The following is a 19,004-nucleotide window of genomic DNA, read 5'->3' on the forward strand; positions in this document are numbered from 1 at the left end:
TTTTCTCCCCTCCCCCCTGTCACAGGCGCTGTAGCGGCTACTCTAGAGTAACGACTCCTTCAGGCGTTGTCTTTTCATTCTTTTATTTAGTGTTGATTATTTACAGTGCAGAACAGTACTATGTACATGGTGTCTGTTAGGGGTCAGAACCTCCGAATGGAGATTCGCGTGTTTTCTTCCAGCAAAGTAGTCTAGGCATACTGAATCTCCGCCCCCGTCGTTTCCTGCGCAATTCCGGGGTTGGCGGGATCGGCCTTCTTCCCTTGCCTCCCACTTCCCTTCCCACACTGGGCATGGGCTCCGCTACCTTGCCAGAGCCTCGGTCACCACTTCCTGAGTCTCCGCTGGAGACCTCTCCCTCTCCACTAGCACTCGCGCTGGGTGACGAGCTGCTACTTAAGATGGGAGGGACTTGCCTGTAACTTCTGTCCCTCACACCCCCCAAAAAAACCTTTATTTGGCAGGTGGATGGAACTATTGGAAGAAGCGGTGAAGAGTGGTACCCGGAACGCCCCACAGCCTGCCAAGCGGCATTCCCAGGAGCTCCCGCTGCACCCAGCGACTCCTTCCAGGTAAGGGTGGACCACAACCCCCCCCCCCAGCTCCTCAAGACAGAAGACCTTTTGCAGGGAACTGCAAAGGGAGGCTGAGTTAGATGCACTTAGCATGTGCTTTAAACAAAAAAAGGCTGTGAATCCTTATTAAATGAGCAAAATATGCCCCTCAATTGTACCTCCTCGTTAACATCCACATCTTCTTCCCCACCTCAAATAAACACACCTGCCCTATGAGTTGCAGCCAATAGTGTGTCAAAAGCTGTTTTCTCACTCCAGCTTTTCTGGGCAAACTTTTGGGATATGAAAATGGGGATTTTATAGATGGGCTATTCCTCCCCCACCCCATGTTGCTGCATTTATGGACATCTTTGTCCTTCTTCAGCCTAGTACTCCAGGATGCTGACATCTCCCCAAACCTGGCACCAAGCACCTCTGTGTCCACCCAGGAGGAGGACATTTCAGGTGAGTGGTTGGCGGTTGCCCTGGGGTGGAGGTGGTGATGGGGGCAGTCTCAGCCTCAGCAGCCAAGGTCCAGCAGGTTGCAAGGCATTCTGGGAGTATCCAGCTGCTCCCTATGGAAGATGTTGGGGGGGAATCTTCTCTGTTGGTTGCCAGGACCTCCCCCTCACACACAAACAGGCTTCTTTGTCTTTGGGGCATGTATGGGGGGACTGTTTCAGGGCTCCAAAACTTCCTTTCTCTCTCCCATTTCCCCCTCCTCCCCCCAGCAGACGATACCCCGACTGACCCCCTGGCTGAGGAGAGGCCCCTGGTACTGGTGGAAGAGCCAGAGGTTGGAGGCAGTGAGGAGAAGGAGCAGGATGAGGAAGGCCTGTGTCCTGCTTTGTCGCCATTCCCCACTGTGGAGATGGAGCTTCCTCCTGGGCCTGATGAACAGCTGCAGCCACTTCCGGAGGCTGCCTTTCCCGGGTGCCTGGCAGAGTCAGCCTTGCAGGACGGTGAGAGCCAGCTTGCTTCTCTTCCTTTATGTGTCTGTCTTTGCACTGGGATTGGGGGATGGAAGAGGCTCGGGGTGGGTGGGCAGCCTTTGGCCTGATTTCATCCTGTGCCATATGTCTGGATTTTCCAGGACATATCTGGATTTCAAAGGTGGAATTGACATCCGGGGGGCGGGGCGGTTGTGAAAGGCTGCGCTTCATCCTAGATCTTAGACAAGTTTTGTAAATAAAAAAGCGCAACAACTTCCGGGGATGTCCTGGTTTTTATGGCAACCCTACCTTTGAGTATCATTGCAACTGTTCTCCTTGGCCGTCCTACTTCCTCTCAGCCCTGAAAGGGTCCTTGAACATGGTGGCGGAAGATTAAGGCCCTCTCCTCCCTGGACCAAGGAGAGGCTGGCTTCAGCCCACTTGGGGGATTTAAACAACGAGCCTCTCTCCCTTCTCTTTCACCTTGCAGTGGAGACCCTGCGGCACCTCCTCTTGCGCAGCTTCCTCCCCTGCCGGGATGCTGACCCCGAGGAGGACCTGACCCCCACCCCTTCTGTGGTCGGGGCTGGCCAGCCTTGGGACTCTGTGCTGGCCAGTCAGGACTCGGGCAGCCAGGAGGAGCCGCCAGAGTCTGTGGAGAGCAGCGGAGCCGTGGAACTCCCCAAATCTTCAGCAGCGGATCCAGAGGGGGGCAGTGCTGGGCCGGAGGCTGAAGGCTCCCAGAGCACCGAGGAAGGGGAAGGGTCAGAGCCTCATGGAGATGAGAGGACGACAGACCCCTCCTCCGGCCAAGGGGCTGCTGCAGAAAGTGACAGACAGGGTGGCGGCAGCAGCAGCTACAAAGTAGTGCGGAAAGGTACGTCTGTGACTCCTGCCCGGGGGTGTGGGATGTGTGTGAGTATGTGCCTGGTGAAGAGGTTGATGGGAGGGGTGGGGTGGGGTGTCCTCCCTGAGCTTCCCCTGCCTGGGGTAGAGCTGATGCAGGTCCAGGGTGAATATTTGTGACTGAAGAACAGGGCCAAGCATGGCACTGAGCTGCCAGCCGGTCCCTGTGCCAGCTCCTGGCCCGTTAGGATTGCTTGGGCCGCCTTGGAGGATGGAGGCGGTTTGTGCCGCCTCAGACAGCCAGGGAGCTCCTGAGCACTGTAGAAGCGAAGACTAGGGAAAATCCATCCGCCAAGAGCCTGAGAGGCTGCAGAGTAACCAACCTCCCTGCCCCTGAACCAGCAGCGTGCAGGAAGACATCGCAAAAGGGTGATGGGGCTGGGATCAGGGGGCCTGCGGATCATGGCCTCCTTTCTCCTCTCCTTCCTGGGTGCAGCTTGCTCTTACCTCTCTTAGCTTTAACCTGCATGCGCTTGACTCCTAGGTTTCTCTTATTCCCCCCACCCCACCCCGGCCCTCCCATCTTGGCACTTCCTCCTGGGTGTTCTCTGTTGGGTTCTGGGCACTTCCTGTGATTCAAGGTTTTGATCACGCTTCTCTCCCCCCCCTCTCTCTTCCCCCGCCCCCCACCCCTGGTGTCTCCTCTTGCGCAGCAGAGGTGGAGGGAACTAACGGTGCTTTGCCTTTGACAGACGGCAGCCAGGCTGGAGGCGCAGCTCATGAGGATGGTAAAGAAAGCCCTTCTTCCCCTGCCTGGTGACGGGAAGGGCATGGGGAGATGGAGGGGATCCTGGGGCCGCGTGTGTGTCTGGGGGGTGGCCGCAATGTGCAGGGAGGCCCTGCTCGGCCCCTGTGGGACTGTGGTCTGGCAGGATCTCTTTCTCAGATCTCTCTCTCTCTCTCTCTCTCTCTCTCTCTCTCTCTCTCTCTCTCTCTGAACACCCGGCTCCACCTAAACTCCCAACTGCCACCAACTCCCAACTGGCACCCATCACTCAACATTCATACTGCCAGCCAATCCTCACTTGCCATCAACACTCCAAACTCCCCCAACCCCCCGAATCCCTGCCTGACAGGATCCCCAACACTTTCCTTATACTACCAGTATTGAACTGACGCCTTTGTTTATTCAGTATTTGCGTGTCACAACTTTGCGTGTACCAAAAGCAGCAGAACGTCCTAGCCATTTCCCACTTCTTTTACATCCTTCCAAAGGCAGATCCCACTAAGTCCCCCAGCCCAATTCCACCTGTCACTTCCACCCTCTGTCCTCCCCCCACCAGCCCCATTTCTGCAAGTGCAGCCTCCCCCTCCCCCTTCCTATCCCTCTGAAGTCAGACACAGGCACTGTGGCTGGGCTGATATGTGTGGAAGGTCCTTCAACCTTCTTCCCGCTGGCCTTTGCTTCTCTGTATGGGATGGGGGGGGCAGCGATTCTTGGCCAAGGCACACCTGCGGGGTCCATCAAGCTCAGTGTTGCCCACACTGGCTGGCAGCAATGGCTCTCCAGGGTTTCAGAACTGAGACAGCCTGCAACTCTTCATGGAGATGTTGGCTAGGGAGCGGCCCTGGGGCCTTCTGCACTCTAAGCAGGTCCCCTTACAACTCAGATTGTGGCAGCTCCTTCTCTAAAACAAATGTAAGATTTCAGTCCAGAGGGGGTGATTTAAATAGGAAGCTGCCTTACACCGAGTCAGGCTACTGGTTCACATGAACCGCCATGTTTCCCCAGAGTTTCAGGCAGGGAATCTTTCCCTGCCTTACTCAGAGATACTGCCAGGGATTGAACCTGGGACCTTCTGCATGCAAAGCAGGTGCTCTCTGCCTGCCCTCCATGGTGGCTCTTCCCCAGTGTGGGCATTCCTTCTCTTTTCTCCCCCTCCCTTATCTGCTCTGTGCCTCCATGTCTCCCTCCAACTAAGGCTCCCCTCCATCTCCCTGCCCCCAGGGAACTACTTCTACGTGAGCTTGCCGGCGGGTCCCGAGGAATGCCAGCCGGACGCCAGGAGCCCCAGCCCCGTGGAGCCAGTCTGTCTTTCCAGCCCACCAAAGAGCTCCCCTCCTGCCAGGCCGCCACACAAGTGGCACCGTGCCAAGGAGAGCCCAGCAACAGGTTGGCTTGGCCACCTGGAAGGCCCGCCCGCTGCCCCAGATCTCTCCCCCTCCAACCAAGTGGTCCGGGATGTGGACGTCATCTTCCAGACAATAGAGCAGCTTTCCCTGAAGCTCACCAGGCTAAAGGTGAGAGGGTGGGGTTTGGGGGGTGGGAAGGAAACCCTTGGTGCTCTATCACCAGCAGGAAAGCTTTCAGCCACCTGCATGTGGCCTCTGTTGTGAGAGACAGGGCAATGGGTTGAAATGGGCTGGGCGAATGAATCCTATGTGCATTGGGACGGGGGGAGCATCAAAGCTGATACAGAGGGTGGTCTCTAGCCTTGCCAGTCATGTCGCCCTTGGGCTGAAAAAGAGCCCCCTGCCCCAACTGAGGACCTCATGGGGGAAAAGACGTGGAACATGTAATCGAATAAGCCCAGTGGGCCTTCTTCTCAGGCATCCCTAATGGCCCCTTCCCCTCTCTCGGTTTGGGGTCCTTCTCTTGTAGGATGTTGAAAAGGCCCACCAGGAACTGCTGCAGTCCCTGAGCGGCAGCTCTACTACAGACAGCTCCACGCCAGTGGGCTGCGTGCCACCGGAGCTGAGCCAGCCACCGCCTGACAGCCGCCGAGTCTCCAGGGCCAGCAGTGAGGACCTTCTGCCCTTCCCACAATCTCCGGGGGAGGCAGCAGCTGCCTTTGGTAAGAAGCACCCCATTTTCCCCCTCCCCTTTTGTTGCAGACACCTCTCTCCACCTGGAGGAGATTGGGGGCTCCGCGACCAGGGGGAGATACTCCTGCTGTGCTTGGCAGTTCTTAAGTGCCCCTCCCCCCGCTTCTCTCTCCCTTCCAGGCCAGATCTCCCTTTCTGAAGACAGCCCCCAGGAGGTGACCCTTTAGGAAGGGGCATTTTGCAACTGGATGGACTGAAGGCAGGCAGGCGGACTCGCTCACGGGCAGATCACTGCTCCCTCCTCTTCCCTGCCCACTTTCGAGGTCTCTGGGTTGAACTGAGGAGGCGGTCGGGGTCCTGTAGCAGCCAACGTAAAAAGCAGCAAAACCTGTGATGGAGCAGAAGACAAACTGGAATCCCTGGGAAGCACATGCTGGATTAATCTGAACCCTGAAAAAAAGACTATCTGTGGAGTTCTCCCCGTCAGGGGCTTCCCAGGATGGACAGCCAAGCTCCCGGAGGGTTTTTTTTTGAGGGGGGGGCTTAAGGTGGAGAGAGCCCCCCGCTTCTCTCTCTCTCTGCCTGCATGTCTCTTCCATTTTGGGTAGGGGGTAGCCTCCATTTGCTCCCCCCGCCCGGCTGAATCAATCGTGTACATATGCACACCTGCATATGCACCCCACAGACTGGCTTTTCCAATGTATATGAAAGCTGGAAATATATTCTGTATAATTGCACTTTTTCCATTTTGTTTATTTTGTTTTTCTCTCCATGGTGTGGAAGATCCCGCCTCCACTGGAGAGAGGTCCCAGCTGCTTCCAGACCTTATTTGATATAAATATGTATGTATATGCATTGAGTTATTGTAAATATATGAAAAAGTTGTTGGGTTTTTTTTTAAAGCTATGCCTCCATACCCTGATGGATATCTAGAAGATGGAGAAGGCCCATGGCCCCTGTAGCCCAGACTGGGTTGGTGGGGGTGGGGGGCAGCAAAGACCACTGCAACTCTCAGAGCCATGGCAGCCCAAAGGGATCAGGCAGGCGACGGCCTCCCTCCCTCCCTCCCCTGCGCCCCCACACCAAACCCTCTCAGGGCAGAGTGGCTGCCTTCCACCCCACAAGCATCGCTGTCTTTCGCTCTGGCACTCTCTTCGTGAGAGGTGGGAGAGGGCTGGGCTGTGGTGTGGTGACGCCAAGGTCGGCCGCCTGCCTTGCAAATTGGGTCCTCATGCCGTTTTATTTGGGGAGGGGGCGCCTGCTGGTGCTATGACAATCTGCCTCTCTCCCCAGTCGCCCGGAGGAGCCTCTTTCCTCCCGTGGCCAGTCTGACTTTGCCACGGTGCAGGAGGGGTTTGGGCTGAAGCAGAGGGCAGGCGACCCTCTTAGTTCTCAGGCTTGCCACCCCCCAACCCAGCCTAGCCGGGCCGTGCAGATTCCTGGTGGGCCTTCCTGGCTCCAGCTGCAAGTCCCTTGCAACCCCTGGAAATCCCCCCCCCCCCCGCTCGCTGAAACAGGTGGATGAGGCATAGAAGATTATATATAGATATATATATATAGATATATATATATGTTTAAAAAAAGATGCCAGACTGTTTGCTGTTCAATCCGCTAAAAGCCAATTTTATTTTCTTCCTTTCGATGGTAAAGGTTTGTGGTTTTTGTTTTTTGTTTTTTAAGAAAAGTTGGGGGAAAGTAAAATATTATTTGACCTCCCGTCTGTGCGGATTTTTCCTTTCACCAAAAATGGAGTGGAGGAAGCTGGATCCCAGCGGGTAAAGAGCTGAAAGGACAGTAACAGGACCCCCTCCACTGCCTTTGGCTCCAAGTGTGAAGTGGGGAGGCAAGCAATATAAGGGGGAGCTCTTCTCTAGGGGTTGTTCTGGGTTGGGGGTGCAATGGGGTACAATGGGACTGCAGTGAGAGGGCGGGGGCCGGAAATGCACGTTGGGCAACTGAGGATATGTGAGGTGGGAGTGGGGTCCCTAACTGAGGGAGGGGGCTCAACGTGGGTGTACTGGGCTGTTAGGAAGAGTCCTAAGGGATAAGTGAGAGGGTCTCCCTGGAGGGGAAGGATTTGAGGAGGGAGCCTGGGGGCTCTGTGCCCACTTTGGGGGGAGCAGGTGACAGGCCCCCCCTTTGCCTCAGCAGCTAGGGGACCCGGGGCAGCCCCCTCCAAACTGGGCTCAGGCTTTGGCTTGAGTAGTAGGCCGCATTTGCCGTGGCAACCAAGCCTTGGCAGCGGCTGCAGGAAGCCCCGCTGGCTGTCGGAGGGCGCGGGAGCAGCACCCTTGCCTGTTTTCCAAAGGACCCAGCACCACCCCTGCAGGGTGGGCTGCCCATTGCCAAAGCAGCCTTCCAGGGTGCTCTCTCTGCAGGGATCCCCCCTGCCTGCGAGGTGCGTTGTGGGGCGCCGAAAAGGAACCACAACAAATGCGTTTTCAATCAGGATTCCTTCCATCGCCCCACCAGGAGTTTAAACACTTTTGAAGTAACTTGCAGCGGCGGAATGGGGTAGAGGGGGTGACCCTAAAAGCACACAGCTGGAGGTGCCCAAAGGCGGGTTGGGGGGGAGTCCCTCCCTTCTCCCTGAGCTCTTGGTTGTGATGAAGATGAAGGTGGTGATGAAGATGCCTTGGGCAAAGGGCTGTCCGGAGGAGGAGGAGGAAGGTGCCCCTGCTGGGAATATATAATGTGGCTACCACTTCTTCCCCCAGCTCCTTAGAGGAAAGGCAAGGAAAGAAGAAAGCGGAGAAGCCCTGGGATCAAGTCCTGGGAGGTTTTGACCCTCCTCCCCCAACTCAGGCTTGACTGCAAATAAGCGTGTTTCCCATCCAGACACCCCCTTGCAACGTGGGGAGACACGGGCCCCTCCCTCCGGGTGCCTCTTGGTCCAAGCGGATCCTTCAGCTGCGACCCCCGCGGTTGAAGGGGGTTGGACTAGATGACCCTTGGGGGTCCCTTGCAAACACTACGATTCCTTCCCAGTATAATCATCCACTTTGGCTCGCCCTGAGAAGCTGCAGGCTGGGTGTGCGCACGCGCTCTCCAGGCCCAAAGCCCTGCTCAGAGTAATCCCATTGGGCTGGCTGGATGTAGCCCTGGAGAAGCGGAAGGGGGAAGGGCCCCGATCCTGGAGGGCGGAGCTGCGACGGAGGAGCGGAGGGAGGGCCGGCGGAAGGGAAGGCGAGGCTCCGGCTGGCTCCGCCCGAGGAGGAGGAGGAGAGGAGGCCGAGGCTTCCTGCCCGGCTTCCCCGCCTCCCTCCCGGCAGACATGGCGGCGCCCGCCCCGCAAGAGCAGCAGCCGCAGCAGCAGCAGGACGCGGAGCTGGAGGAGCTGCTCGAGAGTAAGGAAAGGGGAGACCCCGAGGTGGGGGTGGTGGAGGGGGACCCCCTCCAAGTCACACGCAGACCCAAGCCCCACCCCGGAGCTGCCCTCTTCCCTCCCACCCCCCGTTCACACGACCAGGGTCGCGACACCCGTGTCTGGCCGTGCAATGAGAATGGTCTGTTCATGCCTCCCCCCTGCAATGAAGAGGGGGAGGAGGTAGAAAGAGAGCCTCCCCCTCCCCGCATTTCCTCAGCCACCCCGCAAAGGACCTTGACCTTGGTGCTGCTGCCTGCGAGGCCTCCCCTGCTGCTTTGGAGGAGCAGTTGCGTGTAAATGGGGGTGGGGGGAGATTCTGCCTCCTCAATTCTCCACCCCCCCAAGTATCTGAAAGGGGAGCTCACCCCCCCCCGCACATGCCTCCCCTGTTCACACATCCCAAAGAGAAGCCTTGCTGCGGGGGTGTTTAAAGAGACTCCCCACATTTCTCCCTAAGAGGGGCTGCCCCATACGCTGCTTATTTCTCTCTTTCTCCCCCCTGCCCACTTCATATGCCCCTGGTTAGAAGCCTGTATAGGTGTGTGTACACATGGGATGATCTCTTATACTATATAGTATCCCAGCAGGAAGAGGTAGAGTCGAAAACGCTGCCCCGCCTCCCCAAATGAGAATAAATGCCCTCTCATCGCTGGACACACTGCCCCCCTCCCTGTCCCCACATGCTGCACTCCCCCTGGAGATGTTTAAGCACAGGTTGGATGGCCATCGGTCATGTATGATTTAGCTGAGATTCCTGCATTGCAGGGGGCTGGGCTGGATGACCCTTGGGGGTCCCTTCCAACTCTACCATTCTAGGGTTTCTGCATGGGCTGGCACAGGGGGGTGAGGCTGCACTCAGGCTCCTCTGCAGCGGCAGGTGACCCTCCTGGCTGGGGGGCTCATTCGCAACTGGCACTCGCAATGCCATCTGGGCGTGTATTTTCTGACATTTGTGCCTTGCCCTTTCTTTGTAAAATACGATGTGCAACAGGTTGTGGGCCAACATTTTGCTGTGGTATACATTTAGACCCACCTTTCCTCCAAGGAGCTCAAGGTGGCGTGCCTTGCCCCCCACTCCCCTTTACTCCCCACAACAACCTTGTGGTCACACCTGGCGAACTTCATGGCGGAGTGGGAGGATTTGAACCCTGGCCTCTCCCAGGACCTCGCCCAGCGCCCCCTGCCCCTATTCAACACGGATTGTTGATGTTACTCAACTTAATGACATAACGCTTGATGTGGAGCGATCCTCTTCGGTGAGGCAAGAGTGTGGAGGTGGTTCTCTTCTGTCAGTTGCCTCACTGTTTTGAACTTTTATCTCCTTTCATAAGGACTTTAGTATGTCAGAGATGATGGTGGCAGACTTTCTGTAATTTAGCAGCCCTGCTAAATTTAATGATTGGGCTTTCTGTTCTTTAAAAAACCCCACTTTGGTTAGGCAAACAGGAGCCAGGATCTGCCTTGAGCTCCATAGGGGCAGGATCCTTGCCTCCGTGTCGCTGTTCCCTGATCCCACAACAGCTCCTGGCACTTGCTCCTTCCTTCCCAGGTGGAGTCTGGAAAAGGAGACTCTGCTCAGGAACTGGGCATTTTCAGGAGTAGGTTGGAAGCGGATTTGGCCCTGAAATCTGCCTTCTTTAAACGAACAGACAGAGATGCAGTGACAAATTATTTTATGTATCTATATTTCCACCCACATCCTACAATGTAGTGAAGAAATACGTTGTAAATTAGGCACCTTGAAGCTTGAAATTATAACGTTATTTATTAAAACGTGGCAACGTTCGGCGAACTTGGCCACTGATCCATTATAACTTGCATTTTGTGTATTCATTTGGAAAATAAAGTAACCACTGACTTTATGTTACATCGGTAAGTGTCATTACGCAACAGATGAAATTTTATTCTTTCTTTATTCTTCCACCGCCCCCTTACTTTTATACACAGCCCCTCCCTAATTGCACCCAAGACTGCTCCTGCCCACCTGGATCATTACAGTGCACCCCAGGGAGTGGTGTCGCCCATTTGGGGAAACACGGGGGGGGGGGGGTGATCTTCCTGCACCATTGTGTGGTGGGAAGCCCCCAGAAAGTGCCTTGTCCTTGGGGGAATTCCACCCCTGGCTCCCCAGCACAGAAGCCCTTCTCTTGCCTTCTGGATTTAGGAGAGGTGCAGACCTGCTCACGTCCGCTCCCTCGTGAGTGGGTGGCTGTTTCAATAATGCCCCCCAGCTGCCTTGCATCATCACTCTTCTTTCTCTCCCCCCCCTCTCTCTAGGTGCCCTCGATGACTTTGATAAGGCCAAGCCAGTCCCACCGCCGCCCCCTTCAACTGCCGCCGTCTCTGAGAAATCGCCTGGCGATGCTGCCAAGGTAGGGCAGGCAACCTGAGTGCCCACCTCGGAATGTGGGGACGTGTGGGGCAGCTTGGGAAGAGAGGGCAGCCCCTTGCTCCCAGTGAGATGGATCTTGGTGGCCTTGGCTCGGCAGGGGTAGGGGGTGGACAGGACCTCTGACTGCCCATTGCTACTTCTCCCCATGGCTGAAATGGCCTAGAGCTTCTTGAATCCGCAGCTGGATCCTGAGAACAATTTGCAGTTCCCACTCTGTAAAATGGGCCCATTTGGCCACACGAGAACTTGTGTGGATGTCAGAGAGGGCCAAGTGTGGCGCTGATTTGAGCTCCTAAAAAGCTCCTAGCCTTGCTCTCCTCTGGCGAGTGAGTTTTGTTTCCAGGCGAGTGGACAGGAAAGTTCTTAAGAACAGATTTATTTATTTTCCTTTTTGCCCTGGACTTAGCCAGCTGCCTAGGCAAATGTTTTGTGGGCTATTAATGTGGGTTGGTGGCAAGACTCAGGGCTTCCTGTCGGTTTAAATCCAAGGGGTGCTGAGCCCCCCTGCTCGTCTCACCCATTTCACTTGGTCTCCTCCCAGGATTCACTCTTTGCCTCACAGGAGAAGTTCTTCCAGGACCTCTTTGATAGCGAGCTGGCCTCCCAGGCCACTGCCGAGTTCGAGAAGGCCATGAAGGAGTTGGCCGAGGAGGAACCCCACCTTGTGGAGCAGTTCCAGAAGCTCTCCGAAGCAGCAGGCAGAGTCGGTGAGCGAGTGGCTTTTGGGGAGAGGAGAGAGTTTCTTGAGTTCCTCTTTCTTCACCCCTCTTCTTAGGGGAAAGCCAGGCAGGGTCCCTCCAGCTGGGCATTGATAGAAAGAGAAGAGTAGTGCCCAGATCAAGGGAAGTGATAGTCCTGCTTATTCTGCCTTGGTCAGACCCCTCCTGGAGTCCTGTGTCCAGTTCTGGGCACCTCTGTTGGAGGTGGATATTGAAAAGCTGGAGCGTGTGCAGAGGAGGGTGACTGAGATGGTCAAGGGACTGGAAACCAAGGAATGGTTGAGGGAGCTGGGGATGCTTAGCCTGCAGAATAAATACAGTATATTCCTGCGTATAAGACTACTTTTTAACCCAGGAAAATCTTTTCAAAAGTCGGGAGTCGTCTTATACGCCGGGTCGTTTTATTAATACGGCAAGTATATCCCAAACTCTATATTTTAACTGGAAAAGTTGGGGGTCGTCTTATACGCCCAGTCGTCTTATACGCCGGAATATACGGTATCTTAAGGGCTGTCACATGGGAAATGGAGCCAGCTTGTTTTCTCCTGCTCTGGAGGGTAGGACTCGCACCCATGGCTCCAAGTTACAAGAAAGGAGATTCTGACTAAATATCAGAAAGAACTTTCTGACAGTAAGAGCTGCTCGACGGTGGAACGGTCTCCCTCGGAAGGTGGCAGACTCTCCTTCCTTGGAGGTTTTTAAGCAGAGGTTAGATGGCCATCTGTCAGGGATGCATTAGCTGAAATTCCTGCATTGCAGGGGGTTGGACTAGATGAGCCCTGGGGCTCCCTTCCAACTCCACAATTCCATGAGACACCGCCCCAAAATGTTGTGCAGTTCCACCGCCTCTGGAGGACAGCAGCCCACACTCACACCCCGGTCTTCTCAAAATGAAGACTTCCACGCTTCTCGAAATCAACGAGGGGGTGCTCTCCCACCCACCCTAAGCATCACACATTTGTAAAGCAAAGCTAAGGGGCCTACATCTAAACATTAGACCCAGCAACTTTCATGATGCTTTACATCAATCAAGAGATCTTGCCGCTATGTCGTTTTTTAAATACAAAAAAATGTGTTAAAACTGACACTTTGAAAGGGGCTCTTTGAAAAGAATGCTCTTCAAAACACACACACACATATACCCGGACTCCCACTGGTTAGCTAAAAATACCGCAACGCCCCAAAGAGATCCATGCATTTTCTAACCGCAGCCTCAGCTGAGTGAGTTCAAACTAGTGTTGCTTTGAAAATGCTGTGTGGGCTTCCAACTTCTGCTTAAAAACCTCCAATGAAGGAGCGGCTGCTGCTGCTATTGTTGTTGCTACAACACGTAGAATCGCATAACTGTATAGTTGGAATCACAGCTAAAGGTTCCCTGGCACAATGGCCATCCAGCCTCTGTTTTAAAACAGCCAGTGAAAGGGATCTCGCCCGCCACCTTCCGAGGTCGCCTGCTCCACTATCCAATGGCTCTCACCCCTGGAAGGTTCTTCCTGACATTGAGTCAGAATGGCGGCATTGCCTGACTTCAAGCAACTTTCCCAATGGATGGATTTGGGGGCATCAGGGCAAGCCAGCACAGAATCGCTACCCTTGCCATGGCAGTTCATGGATGTTTTGTGGGAACCCCCTCTTCCCTCAAGAGAGTGTCAGCCCCTTGGGATCTCCAAATTCCTGTTGCAGGATTTCTGGTGCCCTTTCAAAATAAAGAAAGGGGGAGCGGTGAGGTTGCATCCCGTTTAAGGCTCCTGGGTGAGACCAAGAGGCCGAGAGGGCAGGTGTGTCAGAAACGGAAGGAACTGGCGCTGGGTTATTTATTTCATAAAAATTGTACACTGCTTGATTGTGTAAACAAACAACAGCCTCAAAGCGATTTACTGAAAAAAATAAAACAGCAAAATCAAGAAAAAAATTACAACAGTGCTTTAAAACATATGTAAGTTAAAATACCAGATCAGATTAAAACTGCTTCAACTTTCTAAGGAATCGCATATATAAAGGTGTGTGTGGCTTTATATTTTTGTAAAAATTGTCGTTCAAGTGGTCAATCGTTGCTTTAGGTTTCCGTACACCACTTAAGAGATTTAAATATTTAAGAAAACATATTAATTGGTACAGAAATGGTCTAAATAAGTAAATAATTTTTTTTTTCATTTGGAAACAAAATGCATTTTCCTCTCCCAGGGTCTCTTAAACACTTTCTCCCTCGCTTTCTTGCAGGAAGTGACTCCAGCTCCCAGCAGGAGTTTACCTCCTGCTTGAAAGAGACGCTCAGCGGCTTGGCAAAGAACGCAGACGACCTCCAGGTAAACCCCTGAACCCTTTCCTGCCTCCCTTGCTTCTCCTAAACGCTTCCTCTGCATTTCCAGCGGCGGGTCCACTCTGCAGACCCCGTTTCGTCAACGTCTGTTCGGGGCGTGAGAAGCAGCAAATCCCAGTTGCTGCCCTCACTGCAAGCGGGGAGAGCTCTGCTGCTTCTCTTGCACTCAGGGCCTGCTTGCAGGATTCCCTTTGGAGCATTGGGTTGGCTGCTGTGAGAACAGGAGTCTGGGAGCAGATGGGATGCTGGCCTGATCCAGAAGACCAGGCTCTCTATGCAGAACTTCCATGCCCAAGAGCAAGAATAACAGGTGGTGGGGAACTGTAGAGCTGCTGTTGTGCTCAGGGTCCCACCTGGGGGATTTCCTTTGGGGCACCCAGCTGGCCACTGTTGAGAATATATATGCTGGGATGCCCCCAAGGGAAACAGCCAGAGCAGGATCCGAGCACAAGAGCCCTCTTCCCTCCAGGGGTTTCCAGCAACTGGCCATCGGAAGCACCCTGACTGGCCACTAGCATTCAATGGCCCTCTCCTCCTCCATGGATAGGCCTGATCCTCTTTTAAAGCCATCCGACTTGGTGGCCATCCCTGCCTCCTATGGGGCACCCTCTGGCAGTGGGCTTAGTACACAGCCGGCAGGGCTGGAGGCCACCGCTTGCCTTTTCCTTCCGCGAAGATGTTGGCTTCCTCGCCCCACCTTCTTAACAGCTCCCCCCCGCCCCCTTCTCCCACAGAACTCCAGCGTCTCTGAGGAAGAGCTTGCGAAGACCATGGAAGGCCTCGGCTTGGAGGAAGGAGACGGCGAAGGGAGCCTCCTGCCCATCATGCAAAGCATCATGCAGAACCTCCTGTCGAAAGACGTGCTCTACCCCTCCCTGAAGGAGATCACGGAGAAAGTAAGGCGGAAGGGCACACAGCGGGGGAGGGGGGCGAACGGACGTGGCTCGTGGCAGAACACCTGTCTTGAATGCAGAAGGTCCCAGGATCAGCCCCTGGCATCCTAAGCAGGAATGGGAGAGGAGTGTAGATGGGCTCTATGGTCTAACTTTAGAACCATGAGGGACGGGGGTGGCGCTGTGGGTTAAACCACAGAGCCTAGGGCTTGCCGATCAGAAGGTCGGCGGTTCAAATCCCTGCGACGGGGTGAGCTCCCATTGCTCAGTCCCAGCTCCTGCCAACCTAGCAGTTCGAAAGCACGTCAAAGTGCAAGTAGATAAATAGGTACCGCTCCGGCGGGAGGGTAAACGGTGTTTCCGTGTGCTGCTCTGGTTCGCCAGAAGCGGCTTTGTCATGCTGGCCACATGACCCGGAAGCTGTATGCCGGCCCCCTCGGCCAATAACGCGAGATGAGCACCGCAACCCCAGAGTCGTCCGCGACTGGACCTAACGGTCAGGGGTCCCTTTACCTTTACCTAGAACCATGAGCACTGGGGACCTGCTCCATTTTTAGTGGAAAGGGGCCATCGCTCAGTGCTAAAGAGCAAGTGGAAGGGCCCAGGTTCTCTAGGTGTGGCTGGTTGAGAGATGCCCATCTGAAACCCTGGAGAGCCTCTGCTGCCACTTAGTGGAGACAGTCCTGAAAAAGATGAGCCCAAGGCTGGCTTCCTACCGTCTATGTAGGAGCAGCTTGGCCCACCTCCCCTCCTTTCCTCCCCCAGTACCCGGAATGGCTGCAGAGCCACCGTGACTCCCTGCCGCAGGAGCAGTTCGAGAAGTACCAGGAGCAGCACAGCATCATGGGGAGGATCTGCGAGCAGTTTGAGGCCGAGCTGCCCACCGACGGGGACACAGAGCACAAGGCCCGCTTCGAGGTGGTCCTGGACCTCATGCAGCAGGTGGGTAGGGGGGCTGGGGGAGAGGGTGTGGGGGGCAGGAAATTGAGCCCCCTGCCATGGTTTCCTTGCTGATGCCGCTGCCTGTTTTGTCTGCCTTCCAGCTCCAAGACCTCGGGCACCCCCCCAAAGAACTGGCGGGAGAATCGGTGAGTTTGGGCAGGGAGCAGGTGGCGGCCATTTTCTTTCTTTCTCTCTCCTTCTCCCCTGTTTTGCCTGCATTTCCTTCATTCTTCCTCCAGATGTACTTGGACCACAGCTCCCTTGTTAATTCTGCCCACGCCTTTCCTTCCTGCAAGCTAATCAAAGAATTGTGGGGTTGGAAGGGATCCCCCAGGGCCATCTAGTCCAGCCCCCTGGAATCACAGCGAAAGCATCCCTGGCAGGTGGCCAACAAACCTCTGCTTGGAAACCTCCTGCAAAGGAGAGCCAACATTCAGACAGGGCCCATTCCTATGTCAAACGGCTCTTGCTCTCAGAAAGTTCTTCCTAAGGTTTAGTCAGAATCTCCTTTCTTGCAATTTGTTGGTTAACGTCCTGCCTTCCGGCACAACAGGAAATATTCCATAGAATCGTACAATTGTGAGGGCCACCTGTGGGTCATCTAGTCCAACCCCCTGCAATGCAGGGATGCCAGCTAATCTCCCCCTTCTCTCCATCTTCCTCCTGCAGCCACCTGGCCTGAACTTCGACCTAGAGGGAATGAATCTGCCAGACACAGCCAGCTCGGGAGGAGGAGACCAGTGCCAGATAATGTGACTTCCTCCCCACAGAGCGAGTGGACTGGGAGGAATGCGGCAGAGGGGTCCCCAGAAGAGCATTACTGTGTCAGGGGTTGGGGGGGGGCTGATTCTCTTCCCCCTCACCTCCTTTTATTTTGGTTTTCTTCAATCACCAGGTGCCTAAAAAGGGCTGGGCTGACTGTGTTAATATGTCTCTGTATGTGTGCGGGGGAACTTTATAACAAAAAATCCAAATAGGATGATACAAGTTAGAGGCTTTCAGAAAGTCTCAAGGGATGTAAATGGACATGGCCTGCTGCTGCTGCTGCCGTCTCTGGGGTCCTGGGGTGTGTGTGTATGTGGGGGTGCAAGAGACACCCCCACTTTCCCTCTCCTTCCCTGGACCAACTAACAGATTGAGCTCAGCCGCTGTGTGTGTCAATTGCTCCCCTGCTTGACTCTTGAGGGAGCCAGGCAGGTGGCAGGTGACAGGCGGGGGTGCTAAGGGGTCAGAGGAGACAGCACCCGCCAAGGGGCCACCGTGTTAGGCCTACAGTTCTCGCTAACAGCAGGTCCTACTTTTTTTGCCTGGAGTTCCTCGGAAGCTGCCTTTTGGAAGCTGGCCGGTGCCGCTCCCTCGAAGTTCTGTGACGGTTTTGGGCCACGCAAGAAGTGGTAGGCGCTGGACCAGAATCCCCTCCACACTGGGCAGGGCAGAAGAGGGAGTGTCCAGCGGCCCCACCTGACCCCAATGGGGATGCCAATTTTCGGAAAGCACTGATTTAAATGGGGACATTGAAAACGCCCCTTCCCCAAACAGCTGCTGAGTGCCCTCTCTTCCCACTCCTGCTTTTTAATACTAACCCTCCCTGCCCCTCTGGTTAAGACTGCCCCTCTCTTGGTCCAGGGGGGATCTGCCTCTCCATCTTGGCACTGGGAACTTGGGCTTGGCCAGAGAGAAAGCCAGGAGAGGCCAGTCGGGTGGGTGATGTCGTCCTCATCCCTGCCAGGACTGGTGGGGTGGGCTCTGGGGTTTATGTTTGCTCTCCTTCCTGAGACTGGCAGAACCTCAGAGGGAGGGGGGTGTATGTGTGTATGTAAGAATAATTATTAAAAATAAAGGTGGAAGAGCTGATCCTGGACCTCTTTTTGCTTGCCTGCTTTTTCTTTTGATGAAACACTGTGTGTGTGTAGTCGAGGCTTACTCCAGACACCATGTTTTGTGTGAGACTAATATTCCCTCCTCCTTTCCCTCCCTGCTTTCAGAGTTGGATGACGTTAGGCTCACCTCTGAAGTAGATGTTGCAGAGCTAGAAAAGGTTCAGAAAAGGACCGTTCATATGATCAAGGAGGTAGAGTGACTCCCCTCGGAGGAAAGGATGCAGTGCTTGGGAGTTATTGGTTTAGAGAAAAGGCAAGAAAGAGGCAACATGAGAGAAGTTTACAAAGTTATACATGGCATGAAGAAAGTGGATAGAGAACAGTTTTTCTCCCTTCAGAAGAGACTGTTGCAGCAGATCAAGAAGAATCAGGCCAGCAGCCTAGCGTCAGTTGCCAGTGCCTGGGCAGCCAGGCACGCGGGACGGGGGCTGCACCGGGCAGGGGGCACCAGCTCAGCCATTGTCACCAACACTGCTGAAGGGACCTCACCACCCACTGGAGCAAAGCGGGGCCATGCTGATCTGACTGCTCACCCACGCTGGGGGAAGCCCAGCCAGCTGACACAGTCCTTAGCAGGCAGAGGGGAGCACTAGGCTGGGTCGCTCTAGGGGCACCTGGAGGGGGGCACCTGGTTCACGCCTCCCTTGAAAATTGTGTGCCCAGGGCCACGGCCCCATGGCACACCCTACACTACGCATGCCTTGGGTCAGGCTCAGCAGCCAGTCCTGATTCTGCCTGATTCCTGTCTCTATTCCTCTGACCAATGGCAGACCTCAAGGGATCCTAAGGCCTTTGATGGAGAGCTGGGCTATGAAAGCCAACCCCCGTTTCTATAACAAGGATACTCATGTTGTAAATATCACTCTTTCACTTCAACATACTATTTCATTGGCGATTTGAAGTTACTAAGCAAACTTTACCAGGTGGGAATTTAGCAAGAGGGGGAAAGGACATTACAAAACCTAGATTGTAACTACCCGAATGAAATGATTTCTAGTAAATGCAGAGATAACTGCATTGAAATGAATAAAAAGAGGCAAAATACATTTGGGTTCTGCTATGGCACCCGCTAATGATCAGCCCTGAGTGCTCACTGGAAGGACAGATCCTGAAGCTGAGGCTCCTGAGAAGACTCCCTGGAAAAGACCCTGATGTTGGGAAAGATTGAGGGCACTAGGAGAAGGGAACGACAGAGGACGAGATGGCTGGACAGTGTTCTCGAAGCTACGAACATGAGTTTGACCAAACTGCGAGAGGCAGTGGAAGACAGGAGTGCCAGGCGTGCTCTGGTCCATGCGGTCACGAAAAGTCAGACACAACTAAACGACTAAAC

General features: G+C 54.7%; 2 protein-coding genes across 15 annotated transcripts in view; both read left to right on the forward strand.

Moving 5' to 3' along the window:
* Nucleotides 1-6,874, forward strand: part of ARHGEF11 (Rho guanine nucleotide exchange factor 11) — a 55,474-nt gene extending 48,600 nt beyond the window's left edge. For 6 of the 13 annotated variants that reach the window (XM_088659613.1, XM_088659615.1, XM_088659608.1 and 3 more), the window contains 8 exons: nucleotides 465-572; nucleotides 940-1,019; nucleotides 1,286-1,516; nucleotides 1,977-2,363; nucleotides 3,046-3,120; nucleotides 4,341-4,633; nucleotides 4,995-5,187; nucleotides 5,339-6,874. In XM_088659613.1, coding sequence (XP_088515739.1) covers nucleotides 465-572; nucleotides 940-1,019; nucleotides 1,286-1,516; nucleotides 1,977-2,363; nucleotides 3,046-3,120; nucleotides 4,341-4,633; nucleotides 4,995-5,187; nucleotides 5,339-5,385 — 1,414 coding nt within the window. In that variant the 3' untranslated portion in view covers nucleotides 5,386-6,874. The remainder of the gene's footprint in view (nucleotides 1-464; nucleotides 573-939; nucleotides 1,020-1,285; nucleotides 1,517-1,976; nucleotides 2,364-3,045; nucleotides 3,121-4,340; nucleotides 4,634-4,994; nucleotides 5,188-5,338) is intronic. The other 7 variants (XM_088659609.1, XM_060269830.2, XM_088659611.1 and 4 more) reach the window with 5 other exon arrangements.
* A 1,554-nt stretch (nucleotides 6,875-8,428) lies between these two features.
* On the forward strand, nucleotides 8,429-17,652 carry PEX19 (peroxisomal biogenesis factor 19). Of its 2 annotated transcripts, none has more exons than XM_088659619.1 (8): nucleotides 8,429-8,505; nucleotides 10,803-10,897; nucleotides 11,459-11,624; nucleotides 13,857-13,942; nucleotides 14,691-14,852; nucleotides 15,615-15,791; nucleotides 15,893-15,937; nucleotides 16,461-17,652. In XM_088659619.1, exons 1-8 carry the CDS (start codon nucleotides 8,433-8,435, stop codon nucleotides 16,545-16,547), a joined length of 891 nt encoding a protein of 296 aa, XP_088515745.1. In that variant the 5' UTR covers nucleotides 8,429-8,432; the 3' UTR covers nucleotides 16,548-17,652. The 2 variants fall into 2 exon arrangements, with proteins under 2 accessions (XP_088515745.1, XP_088515746.1); XM_088659620.1 differs by having other exon boundaries at nucleotides 11,480-11,624.
* Nucleotides 17,653-19,004: the final 1,352 nt, after the last annotated feature.

Source organism: Zootoca vivipara, chromosome 16, assembly GCF_965207765.1.
Source record: "Zootoca vivipara chromosome 16, rZooViv2.hap1.1, whole genome shotgun sequence".
Classification (NCBI taxonomy): Eukaryota; Metazoa; Chordata; class Lepidosauria; order Squamata; family Lacertidae; genus Zootoca; species Zootoca vivipara.